The sequence below is a fragment of the Meleagris gallopavo genome, chromosome 15, assembly GCF_000146605.3.
Source record: "Meleagris gallopavo isolate NT-WF06-2002-E0010 breed Aviagen turkey brand Nicholas breeding stock chromosome 15, Turkey_5.1, whole genome shotgun sequence".
NCBI lineage: Eukaryota > Metazoa > Chordata > Aves > Galliformes > Phasianidae > Meleagris > Meleagris gallopavo.
The window spans coordinates 7,189,336-7,204,192 of record NC_015025.2 but is presented as its reverse complement, the minus strand read 5'-3'; the positions used below and the strand labels follow the sequence as shown (position 1 = coordinate 7,204,192).

General features: G+C 39.6%; 1 protein-coding gene across 1 annotated transcript in view; it reads left to right on the top strand.

Annotated features, from left to right (window-relative positions):
- The first annotated feature begins 412 nt into the window (after window positions 1-412).
- TTC1 (tetratricopeptide repeat domain 1) overlaps window positions 413-14,857 on the top strand; it is a 33,934-nt gene continuing 19,489 nt past the window's right edge. Inside the window, exons 1-3 of the mRNA XM_003210282.4 lie at window positions 413-793; window positions 12,191-12,251; window positions 14,120-14,232. Coding sequence (XP_003210330.1) covers window positions 452-793; window positions 12,191-12,251; window positions 14,120-14,232 — 516 coding nt within the window. The 5' untranslated portion in view covers window positions 413-451. The remainder of the gene's footprint in view (window positions 794-12,190; window positions 12,252-14,119; window positions 14,233-14,857) is intronic.

The window sequence follows — 14,857 nt, the reverse complement described above, 5'->3', positions numbered from 1 at the left end:
GGCGTAAGGGGGGGCCGGTTGGGGGGTGCGGTGCCGCCCGGGTCATGGGGAGCCCTCGGCACAGCCGTCTCTCAGCAGACGGGGTTGGGCTGAGGTGTGGGAAACGGGCCTGGGGCTGGGTGCGGGGGCCTCGAGGCCCACGGCTGGGCAGAGTGCGTGCCTGGGGCCTGCTGCTGTGCCGCGGCTGGCATTGAGCACCCGGGAGTGTGCCTCGGGTGTGGGATCAGCGATAGCCCCGGATAGTTTGCAGTGTATTGAAACAGCGTGCGTTAGATCTGCCTTACCCCGGAGGGTATTGGTTTCTGGAGGAATTATGGCTTCCTTAGGATGGTATCGCTTATTTTTAGATGTACCTGTAAGCACTTGAAGTATTTGCTGTCAAGGTGTTTGTATTAAGCTAATGGAAGGTTATGTCTCTCTTGTTTCTATAAATCAAACCAAGAAGTCTGACATGGAGGAGGTGAAAAATGGACATCCGCCAGAAGAATTGCTCGATCACTTAAAGCTTTCTGATCAGAAGTCAGCAGAAAGCAGCAGCTCATGGGCATCTGGCCCCAAAGATGCCCAGAATCCTCCAAACATGGAAAGTGGCGATATACCATCTTCAGCCAAAGATCCCACCACAGCAGATGAGTGTTTCCATGACTGTCGTGACTCCTTTGAGGTGAAAGAGCCTGTACTGGATGATGAGGGAAATTCACAGAGTGATGAGAATAGCACAAGGAAGCAGACAGAGCTAGATGAGGAATACTTGCTAGAACTGGAAAAAGATATGCCAGAGGAAGAAAAACAGGTAATCCAGATAGCCCAGGTTAAATAGAAGTTATATTTTTACCATTACTTCTCTGGATGGTCTGCTACCAACATGAATATGGTCCTTTAAAATATTTCTGTGTTTCGAGTTACTGTTCATGATTCTTTTTTGGTGACAAACGTTTTGCTGGCTTGTGTAAGGTTATCATGGCTAAATCTCTATTATGTTGTTTAGTTTTTGTGCATTTGTTCTTTTCTCCTTTCAAGAAAAATTAGAGGAGGTTTCAAGATAGTTTTGTCGTCTGATAATTTAGTTCATTTGTAGTGTTTGTGGATTCAAATTGAAGTTTACTCGAATTATTGAAGCTTTCAAAACAAAATGCACAAAGTAATTAGGTTCTGTTTACCTTCAATGCAGTTACATTGGACAGAATGTTTAGGTGACCATTACAGTGACAAACTGGATACAGTTATGGGGAATAATGAAATAAGTCTGAGAGAGAGTTCAGGAGCTTTAGAGATTGTATTTACTCCATAGTAAGTCTGTGTGAACCAGTTGTTTTGATTTTCAGTCAGTGGTGTCACTTGACAGCTGTTCATTTTCAAAGTTTTAAGATATTGTGTCATCACATTTTCTTTACTCTATTGATAACTTGTTAAGTTACTTTCAGGGCTTGACTCAGACTTGAGTAATGTCATTTTATGCTGATAATTAGATTTTCATAGCATGTAGCAAAAGGCTATCTACTCATTTATGACTTTTTCCTTTTTTTTTTTTATAGCAATTTCAATTCCCCAATGATGGAGAAGTAAAAATAATAAATCAAGTGTGTATGTGTGTGTATGTATGTATATATACACACACATACACACTTGATATAGGTTATATGTTAGGAAGAAATTCTTTACTTAGAGAGTGGTGAGGCTCAGGCTGCCTAGAGAAGTTATAGATGTCCCATCCCTGGAGCTCTTCAAGGCCAGGTGGGAAGGGGGCTCTGGGCAGCCTGATCTGGTGGGAGGCAACCAGCTCATGGCAGTGAGTTGGAACTGGATAGACTTAAAGGCCCCTTCCAACCCAAGTTACTCTATGAATTAGATCTCATATTAAGAATAAGAGTATTGGAAGGCTAGCTGCACAGATCAGGTCATAAATATCACTGAATAATTGATTATGATGAGGTAAGGAGAAAGTTGAACAAGGAATGGCAGGTAACAAGGTGTACAATTAATGAATATACTGATGTTATGGTATAGCAGTGTACAATTAACAAATATACAAATGTTAAGGTATACCAGAGAGCTTGGCTATGATGTTATTACACCAAAGCAAGAAACAGAAATGATAGGTAGACTCACCTGTAACCTGGGCTCACGTGGGAAACTCTGGTGGAGTGGATCTCCGGAAGAGATCCTTCCCCACTGGCAGTCAGCTCTTAAATGGCTCTAGGAGAGATGCAGTCAGGCTCCACCCCTTCCTGCAGCACAGGTGAATTGCCTTCACCTGTGCTCCCATGGCTGATTCACTGCTCACCTCAGGTGATCAATCAGAAGTTCAGGCCATGATTCAGCAGCCCCATACACAAGAAAAGATAGGAGTTGTCTTAAAACATTACTTCATAGGGGAGTGTAGTATACTGTATAGCTTTATAGTTTCTATTTCAGAAATTCCTAAGTCATCGGAAGCAGCAGAAGGAATACCAACTGTAGCTATAAACTATGAAAATGAGGAAAAGAAGAATGAAATTATGAATGTTTCTGTGAATTTGTAGGGACTTAACTACTTCTTGTAGAGGAAGTCTAATCCTTTCTTGTTCACCTGACCTGGAAACATTGTACCACTCTTTCTTAACTGTTGGGTAGACCTGTGTAAGTAAATAAAAGATGACTGTATGTTGCTCCCAAAAAGTTAGAAAGAGGGAAGAACTCGACTATGACTTGACTGTCTTATGGTCTTATTGTCAGCTAAGGTAAACTGGAGAGCAAAAATGCAGTGCTGAGGTGCCACAGGCAACTAAACAACTAAATTCTTTGTTACAAACCAGCACAGAGAAGTTTAAGCAAGTTGTCGTTCAGATTGTTCCCTTGTCGATAGGTGGGATTTATGACCCAAATACATCACTGAAGGTAAAAGGAGTTTTTCATCAGTAATGCAGTCGGTAATGTCAATGTGGAAGATCCTTGAAGTGGAAAAACTATGGGGCTAGTGGGGGAGGGGATCTTAGAACATAATCTCCTTAAACTCATTCCTGTTTCAACAAAAATAACGCCTCCTGGTTGACCTAGTGAAAATTAATTCATCTTTCTCTTGGTCTCTCTCAGTTTTGACATCTGTAAGTGCTGCTTGTCAGGTCTAACACTTTGAGATCTAATAATGAGAAATGTTTTTAAAAAAATCTCAGAAAGTTGTCTAAGGTCTCCTTTGCCTTAAGAAGACTGCTGGAGGCCATCTAATTGAACTCCCTGCTCAAAGTTGATTCAGCTAGACCAGGCTGTCCAGAACTGTGCTGAACATCTCCCAGTCTGGAGATTGCACAGGCACTGTAGGCCTGTAGGTTCAAGTGTTAAAAAACCTTCAGGGTGGAAATTTTTTCTCCTTGTGTCTATTTAGAATTTCCTTTGTTGCAGCTTGCGATCACTGGCATTTTCTCTGTGCATCCAGGAAGAGTCTGCCTCCATTTCCTCTAGAATTCTGGTCTCTCTGAGACACCTTTTTCCAAAGTCTGAACAAACTCACTTCTTGTAGGCTGTCTGCTTAGGTCGTGGTTCCAGCATCCTGGCCAGCTGTGGTGGGCCTCTCCTGGATTGTATGCACCATCCAGAAAGTCAGTGTCTCTTTTTCAATGCAGAACTAGGAAGAAGAACACCAAAACTTGACACCTTCGAGACTCAGTCTCTCAAGTGCTGGACAGAGGGCAAAACCTTCATCTGTTTGCTGCACAGAAAAAAAACATGATCACATCTCTTCTAATTTAAACCACTGTCAGTATTTATTGCTTGTACAGCAGGGAGCAGTGTGATCGTGAGTCACGATGAGGCTTCTGCAGCAGCCTGTAGGGCAAAGGCAGCTAAAGACATTCATAGAAAAGATACTGAACTTCAGAGGAAAAATGGCATAGATTAAAGCATAGAAAAAGGAACAGACATGGAAATGAGTGTCTTTTAGCTTTTGTGCTTCTCTTGTTTCTATTGAATTGTTAGGTAATCATTTTATTTTCCACAATAACTTTGGCCCATTGAAAAATAATAGAATTGAATACTTCCATTTTGCTTTGTTACATTCTTCATTGAAAGTTGATGTGGAAGTACAAAATAACTGTTCAAAGCTGGGAACATTTCCTTACAGAAGGAATGGGCAGTTGCAGGTCTCATTTTCCCTTGTTTTTTGCCTTTTTTTTTTTCCAGTGGTATAGAGGGATCATATCCTTCAACATTGTTTATGGATATACCTAATGAAGTGGGTGGAGCCCACTGCTTAGTATCACCACATTATTTATAGTGTGAACTTTTATGTTCCACAGAGGGCTTTTTGAGTGGAATGTGTAAGCAGTCTTTGAAATACAACTTTTTTCTGTAACAAAACATTGTTGGTATCTGTTACAAGCACAGCTTGAGAAACGCTGAAACAAGAGATGAATTGGAAGCTTGCAGCAGATGTTATAACTACCAAAATAATCCATTAGCACACTCTTACTTTGCATGACCATATATTCTCTGTATAGTAAAGCCTTTGGTCTCAGATCCTTTCCTTCTGGTATTTGGAACTGTTGTAGATTTTTTATATTATTTGTATTTTTGAAACATTATCTTTGCATATTTTGGTTATAATCAGTTAAATGATGCAGGTGCTAAGAAAATGCTGCAGTTACAGTCTGCATCCATTTATTCAGGTTTTGTTTTTTCTTTTTCAATTTTTAACCTCAAGTTACTCAAAAGGATGTTTTTGAGAAGAGCTTTTCTTTTTTTTTTGAAGCAGGAGACAACAAGGCAGAAATATTCTGAAGCTGTTTATTTGACAATATCATTAGGTTGTGACAGTGCACTCAGCAGTGGTGCTGTTTGCTACTTCGGCAGTCCTTGATCAGTTATTCTCAAGCCCCTGCTGCCTCCTTCATTGAGCTGCTTCTCTCTGTGAATGTGCAGTGAACCAGTTACAGGGTCTGGTTCAGATAAAGAAATAATGCTGTACTTTTAGATTACGGGCAGCAGACATCAAATGAAAGCCTCATGATGGCATTTACTTATGGGGAAAGATGTATTTTCTTCAATTAGACTGCTTGCCCATATAAGAAAAACTTTGTGTTAATTATGGTTGCAACACCCAACATAAATTAAGTACTCATAATACTTGTAATAAGGAGAGCTGAGCATTAGCCCTGCTCAAATCAAATTACGGAGCTATCCCTTTATAGTTTTTTTTTTTAAAAAAAACTAAACACATTTGTCACTTGCAGTTTTAATAAATCAAATTTTGAGCATTGTTCTCATGTGCTGTGGGAAGTCTCTAATTTATTCTGAAGATGTAGGGACAGGTTTTAGTCCTTGGTCTGTATATTTATGCGTGTTCTATGTGTAAGCTTTTGCAATAGCAGCTCTGAGTAAAATTTGGGAGGCCTTTATAGTGAGGTTTCTAATCTTAAGCAATAGGAATTGTTTCAACAGAAGCACAACGAATACCATAAGAGGGCTTCTTTGCTCTGTGAAATAGAATAAGAGGAAGGGAGGAGAGTATTAAGACACAAACTTGCAAGAAATATTCTTAAAAAACAAATGCAGAAACATAGCTTAGAACAGAGCCAGTTTATATGCTCGGATTTGCAAGTCAGCTTTTTGAAAATTATGCAGCTTGAAACAAAATTCAGTTTTATAAAATTTTTTTTCAAGTATGCTGATTGCTGTCTCAGCAGAGGCACTGAGCAGTAAATTGCTTTTGATGCATTACAAACAAATTTTCTGGTTAGTTGCTGTTGACAGTGATGGCTTTGACATTGGTCTAGTCAGCAGGATTAATCAGAAGACACCCAACAGCTGCTACGTGGTAATTGTTTCAGTCTGACCTGGTCCTCTTCTGGAGGGACTCCCATTAATTATGAGTTTATCCAGCAGCAAGATTCTGAATCCCTTGTGACAGATGTTGCTTGTTCTTTGGGTCTTGTCTGGGAAAGACTTAAGCACCTGCCCTAGTGAGCTCTTACTGTGGATGTAGAACACTCCCTTCTAGCTGCTCTGAGACCCTGGAATGAATATGTAGTATTTCTCAAAAAACAGTTCTTATCTTTTAGCTGTCACATGTGTGCTGGAGCTTCAGTTGGCTGTAAACATGCTCATCTTCTGTGTTAACACTAAGAAATGTCAGCAGATAAGAACATGCTCTAATAGAAGAGTTTCTTCATTAGTGTCTTGTTAGCACCTCTTTAAAAATTAATTGAAACTGATCATAGAGAAATAGTTTTTGAGTTCTGTCTATTTTCAGTTCTGAACAAAGCAGCAAAGCCTTTTTTAAACCTCTGGAAGTTCTGAAAGATGTTTGTCCAATACAGGATAGTAACTTTGTGCATAGCAATTGGGCACATCAATACAGTGGGAAAGGCATTACAACAGTTGTGGTGATAAAAGGACCAGCACAGTAGAAAGGAGCTATAAAGAAAGGGAAGAAGATTGCTTACCTGTATCAGAAGATTCTAGGTCTGCAGGGGAAAGCTTCACCAAGGAGAGATCTCCAGAAAGAAATCCTTCCCCAGTGGGGGTCAGCCCTTAAATGAGGTCTCAGAGAGGTGCAGCCAGGCTGCAGCCCTTCTGGTAACACAGCTGAATTGCCTTCACCTGTGCTCCCAGGGCTGACAGGTCCTTTCCCCAGGTGCTCAATCAGTGGTTCAGATCATCACTCAACAGTTCCTATACACTGTAAAAGTTCACTGCTCTTGTGGTGTTGTGTTTTTGTTTTTTTTTTGTTTGTCTGTTTGTTACAGTAGTGACAAAATAAAATCAAAAACACAGAATGGAAGATGGGATGTGAGGAAGTGAGATGTAATTTGGAGCAGACCTCTGGTGTTGGTCACTTGGAGATGGCCTCAAAACTTTTTTGCAGGAGAGAACCCTAGCTGGACCAAAATGAGATTATCAGTACATAAGACAATGTAACTGACTGTACAGTAGGGCTTGTTAAAAAATACACTTTTCAATAATTTGTGTGTTAATGCTTCTCACAGATGTTCACAATTATTTTGCATAGCAGTAAAACTTGCAAGACATTGGGGTTTTGAAGGGTTCAAAATACAATCTTGTGGAAATACAGTAAAAGGTGATTCCTGTTTTAAGATGACCTACTTTAGTAACCTGAATCCTGCATACAGTACAGCAGCAACACTAGATATGCAATTATTTTGGTCAAATCAGAATAGAACATGGTTTGCTAGACTAAAACTCCCCTATCTGATGGTTAAAAATAGAACAAAATATCCGTTTTATTTTCTGAGTTAATCGAAGCACATCTGAAAAGTGTATCGGTATCTGCTGCAGTAATTAATTCTGAGTGCTGGTGAAAAGAACCTGTATGATGTCTGGAGTTCGAGTCTCCATGTGTGATTTATAGTCCCAGCTGCATTTATAAACTTAATTGCTGGATGGCAATTTTGTAGAGTGAAAAATTATACCTTCATTTTTTCTTGCAGTGTTGCTGTTTTTATGCTTATGTTAGATTTGCATTTTTCTGGAAGATGCAGATACTGTCAAACTTAGACCTTGGTCTACAGAAGTGAGAGGCTTGTGTGTGACTAAATGTTTTGACTTGTGTACTGATGGATTAAGTGGTCAGCTCCACTTTTCCGCCCGAGGCTTTTGCCTCTTTGAGCAGAAGTGACTGGGTGGCATGTATTGTCACTCAGGGGTAGTCACTGCTTTCAGTCTGGCATGCTAACTCAAACTGACTGCTTGGGATGGATGTGACCTATTGTTTCTGGAAGTGGTGCTTACAATTTCAGGAAAAGGTAGTGGCTGGCAGCAGAAAGACTAAATCCATCTTTAGCATGAAGTTACAGTGAGCACCATACAGCCATAAAGCAAAGTTCAGATCCTTGAATGTGTGATACAGCAACAGCTTCACAAAACTGCAGGGGGAAGCAGATGACTAATCACAGATGGCTTACAAACAGAATTGATATTTGAAACTCAGAAATGTGTTCCTTATCTGTTCAAATTGCTTGCTTTTGTGCACCCTCTGAATCCTGGTGATTTTAAATGACTGTTACTGGGTGACCTTACAGAAGGGTACATGAGATGCAGATGTGCTCTGTCACACTGTATAAATAGCCTTGCAGCAAAGGAAGTACATTTGCTGCTCTTACAAAACTGGAGCCAAGAACAGTTCCCTTGCAAAGTTAAATCAATTGATCAAATAAAATGCATAGGAACGGCCAAAGGAAACGTGGTTGGAAGCATTACAAAAGGAAGGTATTCAGCCTCCAGCTCTCACCAGCTATATTTAGGGATTCTGCTTCCAACACTTCTATTATATTGGTTCCTTCCAAAATAAACAGCAAAAAATGTGTAGGTTGCTGCCTTCTCTAGTGCTAGAATAAAACTTTAATGATTTTATTTTTAACTGCAAGCTTCTTGGCACAGTAGCTGAGGTCCAAGGACTGTATCTGATGGTTTTTCTTTTGAATTGTTGTACTTCACTGTCAGAAGGCCAAGCTGTCTTGTCTTGTTACTTCACATCAGGCCTTCATTCTCAGCACCTCTTACTTGCCAGGCAAGTGTTATCTTAATTTCTTCACAATGTGGACAATTCTAATTCAGTATCCAAATCTGGAAACTTTTCTAATCAGATCCTTTAAGAAAAATACTAGTAGTTAATTGTAGTTATTTCCCCCAGTTGTTTTTTTTTTTTTCCTCCTGTATATATAAAAAACTAATGCTTGCTGCTTGAAATTAATGATCATCTTATTAAGAAATCTTGCAAGAAAGCAAATGGCAAAATTTCATCTATTTTGATTAGCAGGCAATCATAACAGAATGTAAGTTGGGAAGTTGTGACTTTACCCTACGCTCTTATGTGAGCAGCCCCGATTAGGGTGCGTGGTGGGTCAGAATATTTCCTCCTTAGGCAAAGCATTCCAGGAGTTTAGGCTGACCTATTTCCTTCGCTGAGGAGGGGTAGCCTGCCCTGTAGCAACCTCAGTCTTGCTCTGAAAACTGAGTGGGTGGGGACACTGAAATGACATAGTGCAAAATTTGTCCCAAGGACAAGTCACTTGCAATTTTTGATCTCTGGTCTGATGTGATCGCCATAAACTGATGACCAGTCCATCGAAGCTGGAAATGCAGCTTGCTGAGTGAAGAGGTTTTGTCTTCTAATAGTGCTTTTTTAACCCTAAGTTTGTACAGAAGATTCTAACAGCATCAGTTGGAGCAGTGCATGCTGCAGCAGGCCTTTCAGACTAAGTTGATGTTAATCCAGAAGAGTCGTCTTTCTGCTGCTTTGGTATTAGGACTTTCTATTGCAGAAATGCATGTATGTGCAGGAACAAATTGAGTTTATTTCACAAATAGAGAATGTCCTCAGAGGTTAGTGCATTTAGGATGGGATGTACTGACATGTATGCATTAGCATTTTGTGAGAAAGCCAGAGGAATTTACTTTTAGGGGATGATAATCTGCTACCACACATCACCAACGGGTCACACTTTGAGTGCAAATACAGAACGATGCACGAGGTACACCTGAGTCTTGCCTTCCTGAAAAGTGCAGTTAAGTTACAGCCTGAAACCTGTGAATATGGGGATATGAAGACGTTGGTGAAGCTGTAACAGAAATCCTGTTTTTGAACCAGAATTGCATTGCTTTTGTAGCTGCTTTCCAAGGAGCTGAGTAAGCTACAGAGCCATACAAGGTATTCTTACCAATGCTTTTGAAACATGCTTACACAACACCTTTTCTGGTCAAATAGTCTGAAGTCACTGCAACACTCTCACTGACACTCATATGTCTGGAACAGCGGGGTGAATAATAGTCTTCCTCATTCCTTCAAGATTGTGAAGTGACCAAGAGGACATGTCAAAGAACAGGCTTTCAGAGGAGGAGAGCTGTGTGAACAATGGCATCCCAGTGTGACAGCCCTTACACTCCTCAATTGCTCAGAACTTTTGTCTGACCACGTTTCCCCAGCAAGCGTGGGTTGTACAGACACCTCTTTGCTGTTGAAACCAGCTCGCTTTCCTCTTTGCTAAGTAAGAAGGAAGCCCATAGTTCAAAAATTTAGTGATATAAATTTTTTCCTTTTTTTTAAAGATTATAAACCTTATTCTCTTGAAGTTTTCTCGCTTCAAATAAATTTTTATATTAGCTTTTAATACTTGCCTGGGATAAGCATATACTCTTTTGAAATACTTTTAATAAAATGATAATGCAAGTAAAGATTTTCATCTGATATTCCTTCTTTTTTAGGGTTTCTGCATCAGGAGCACCACAACCATTTTATGGGGGGAGAATCTTTTGTTACGTTGCACACAAGTCTATCTTATGCAACATTGAATCAGTTAATAGCACTTAAAGGCCAGTTCTAAATAGGTCACGAGCAATGAAGTCAGCAGGGCTTGTGTTTCAAGCATTTCTTGGATAAGGTTTATTCATGTAGATCTTTTATCCTTTCCAGTAAGATCATCTTTTCTAAACCTAAACCAGCTCTATGCTGAAATATGGCTACTTGTTCTTGGAGGTCTCTTCCAGCCTTGGTGATTTGATGATACTTCTTGGTTCACTATTGTGCAAATGACATCTATAAGCTGATTTTAAAATGTATTATTGTGGAGCTACAAATGTGTGGGCAGCAGTGACGAGTGCTTCCAAAGTCAGGGTGCAGCTTTCAAATGTAGCTATGTGTTCCTTGGGCTGAATTGTAGAATCCCACGTGTACACAAAGAATGCATGCTTTTAATGCTGTTTGTGCCTTAATCTCTCAAATTTGTTCCTACGCTCATATTTAAAAGGCACTCACTGGCTCATTTACCTTGGTGCTAGTGACACTGCAGAAGGACTTGTATAGGTTTGGCAGAGAACCCTGAAGGAAAGCTGATTTCTAAATAGTGATATGAATCTGATCTGCTTTTTTTTTTTTTTTTTTTTCCGATGTGAAGATCAATCAGTATGAGACCATGTTTTTAATAGGCAATAGGAAAAATGCTACTGATGTAATTGTGTACCCATAGGGTCAGGTGAGACTTTGCTGGGTGGTTTGGTGTGCGACCACCGAGTGGCATTTCCCTCAGAGCGCTGTGATCTGTTATTACTGACATGGTAACAGTGGTTGGGTGAATTATCATCCAAAAGCAATAAGGGTGAGAGGAGAGAACCTCTGATTTTGTATTGTATGTCAGTTACTTGGCATAGCTGTGAGATGGTGCAGTGCTCCACAGAGTACTATATTTAGCTGTTTCCAAGGAGATGTTCTGTGCGATATTGATAATTGCATTAATCCTTGATTTACACAATCTGTGGGAAACTGTTCCTTTTCTAGTGTTGGCTTTTTAATTGCTCAGTGATCTGTAATTTCTGAATGCCTTGATTTCAGTCCCTTGTGCCTGCATGTTAGGGGCAAATCGGGGGTCAAATTGTCTTTGTTCTTTTTTTACTGTAGAAATGATTCATGAGTATGAGCATTGCCACTTGTTAGTGTTGTCTTTCTTACAAGCATTTTGTCTTTTACTTCTGTGAGGTATGCCTGCGTGTGGAAGCCTGCCTTTGTAAATACATTTCAGAGATGGCTTGATGACATCCTGTGTTTTCAGTGTCAGAGGGAGGCTAAGAGCATTCATGTCAACTCTGCTTGTGCCAAGAGTACTGTTAAGATATTCATGGATGAGAACACAACTCTGCTCAGCGTGTGCAATTTTCACTGTATAACAGAACAATCTTCCTGTCTCAGGGTCTGATGGTTTATTCACTCTGCATAAGAAATCTTTCAGAGAGGTATTATGCACAGACCTGTTTCTAATTCAGTGAGCTGAAAATGCTTTGCATGTTTCTGAAAGTAACTATGGATTTCTGAGATGAAATTATTTCAAACAAAACTTTTGAGACTTTACATCTAAAATGCATTCTATATTGTCGAGCTACACCAGTTGAATTGGTAAGGAATTAAGAAGCAAGCAAAGAGCTAAGAGGCTAACATACTAATTTAAACCATATAATTCATTATGAATGGTCTTGGTGCATAATGTTGTTCACGAACTGGGGCTTTCTGACTGCCTTGTTGATGTACTGCAGTGTTTTATGGATTATGAAGTCTATCATCTCACAGTGAATGCAAGCAAGGGATGTTGGTACTAGCTAAAATTCCTCAGATTGTATTTTATTTTGATTTTCATTCATAGTTTACTTGGAAGTACAGCTGACTTACTTGTTCATTTCAGTTAAATACTTTGAGACGTCTGTTCTTTTGTAGAAAAGAAGAAAGGAAAGCACAGCACTGAAGGAGAAAGGAAACGAACAGTTCAAGAGAGGAGGTGCGTTGATAATCTTTGAATATTGTATGGCAATTGGGGAATGTCAAATTAATACTTAGCCATCATAGTGATACTGCAGAAAACTCATAGGAAAATCTTGCATTTATCATTTTTCAGCTTTATCATCTTTATCATTTCTTCACCCAGCCCTAAAGAACAGAAAGAGATAGCAGACTTCTTTAAGAGTTAAGTTCAAGTCACAAAGGCTTGGATCGCTAAAGCAGGATTCTCATGAAAGGTGTTTAAATCCAAGAACACGATACAAAACTGACTGCCTTCCGAGTGCCAAGGCTTTTTCTGAGAATCAAAAAAGGCTTCCACCAATCTTGAGTATTGCTAATGCAATTGCTTAGAATTGATGAAGGCTCAGTGGCTCAGTAATTCTCTCATAACTTCGTACGTTTGTATGTGTCTTTTTATCCACTGGCTCAGTCCTTCATGTATGTGCTGTAATTGTGTAGGCATTTATATACTTATTTATACACACATTGTGTATACTGATGTGCATCTGTCTATATATGCATATACACACTTATGTTTTTATGTGTATGCACAGAGATACACACTTTTATATAGATGTACACAACCATGCATGCACATAGAGATCTCTACATTAAAAAAGATCTGAATGTGTGTAAATTTCTGACTTACACTGAAACTGGATGTGTTGTGAATATAGTTAATCTGTAGCAGCAGAGTTGAGGTGAGCAGTAAATAATGCCACCAGCAATATTTGGTAAAATGTATGAAGGGGAAAATGATTTTTGACACCCACCTTTCATTCTGAAGATTAGAGGTTTCACAAAGAAACCAGGAAATGGAGATTAATGGTTCTCTCAGTCAGCAGTGACACAAACAGGTAACCTCCATTTCCAAGGGTCTACTCGTATGATCAGATAGTGGTCTTCCTGTTGGAGGTCTCTTATTGTGTGTTGAGAGAGCAAGACTGCTCAGTAATAGTTTACCAATTCAGGCAAGAGCCAGAGCAGGCAGAAGGGGGCTGGTGGAACCATAAAAGTAGCAAGCCTGGAATATTGGCTCAGCTTTCTTTTGAGATCTTATCTGTAGCTGTCTCTTGACAAATTCTTTGTTGGATCTGTTCAGTGTGCTTGTGCTGCTGATGGCTGTCAAATTGCTTACTGATCAGATATAAACTTTTAAGCACCTGGTTGATGCTGGTTAACGTGGAGAGAAATGATTGCTCTGCTTTGAGGAGAATGCATTTATCAGCTAATAGGCCATTGCTCACAGTCAGTATAAGACCTTTCCATTACTAATTTCTACCGTTATTGGAAAGAAAGAAAATAATATGCTTAATCACTGGTCTTTGCTTTAGACCAGATTTGATGATGGATGACCATTGGATGTCAGTGGTTTATGGTGACGGACCTGTAAGGCAGTCATTGAGGGGGTTGGGGCAGTTACCTCCCAAGCAGCTGAGAGCAGTTACTAGCAGAATACCATGTCCAGCAGGTAAGGATACATGCCTTTCAGGGTAAGAATACAATTCTGGAAAGATTCAACCTCTGAGGCTGATGGTACCCTCTCAACAAATAGGACAAGACAGCTTCAGGGGTGAGACCTGCATGCACAGCATGCTGTACTTGTTATGCTAAGCACAAGTCTATTTTTCTGCTCCTATGAGGCTGCTGATTTTAAATTAATTGATTGTCATTTATGTGGATGGTAGTCAGTCGTGTACTTTGTCATAGAGCAGCTACTGCTTCTGACCACTGGTTTAATGTTGTATCATATATTGAGAAATGTTTCCAAAGAAATCATAGTCATGTGATTCATTGACCATACTGGCATTTGAAATAAATGATCTGTTGCTTTCTTGTTATTTTTTTTTCCTATTACATCTACAGAGTACGGAGAGGCAGAAGACTCTTACACAAAGGCTCTGCAAATTTGTCCAGCCTGCTTCCAAAAAGATAGGGCTGTTTTGTTTTCAAACAGAGCTGCTGCAAAAATGAAACAGGTGAATATCCTTTTTATTTTATGAAATGATAAGTATTGATTGTATGCCACGTGAAATTATGAAGTCATTAAGGATCTGTAACAAGGGAAAGGAATTGCTGCATTTGCAGGCTTTGCTGCTTGTGTGTTCTCTCAAGCTCCCAGCAGGAATGCTAGTATGTTTGGTTTTACTGAGGGTTAATTCAAAACTGAAAGCTGCAGTTGGAACTGTTCAGAGTTTCTCTTGACATTATATTTTAAACACTGATTGGTTTTTATTCTCCTTTAAACAAATTCAAAGTTCATGTGGAACAGATGTCTTTAAGCAAGTTTAGCATATACAGACCATGTGTTAGATTGTTCAGAAGTGTGGCTAGTGTTTTTTCTAAAAACCGGGGTAGTCTTGTAAAATAATTTGTTCAGATGCTTTAAGGCATAAGCAGGACTTCTAACTACTAATTCAGTGTGTGTGCTTCCTTCATAGTTGCTGTATTATAGCATAGATCTACACAGCAGCACAGTGTCTGAAGAGAATGGCTGCAGCTTTCTTCATATCTTTTCTATTCCTTACCCAGGGACAGGTGCCCACTTGTTCCCAGAATCCGTATTCACTGTAGGCAGAATAGAAGCCCTAGGACCCACTCTGT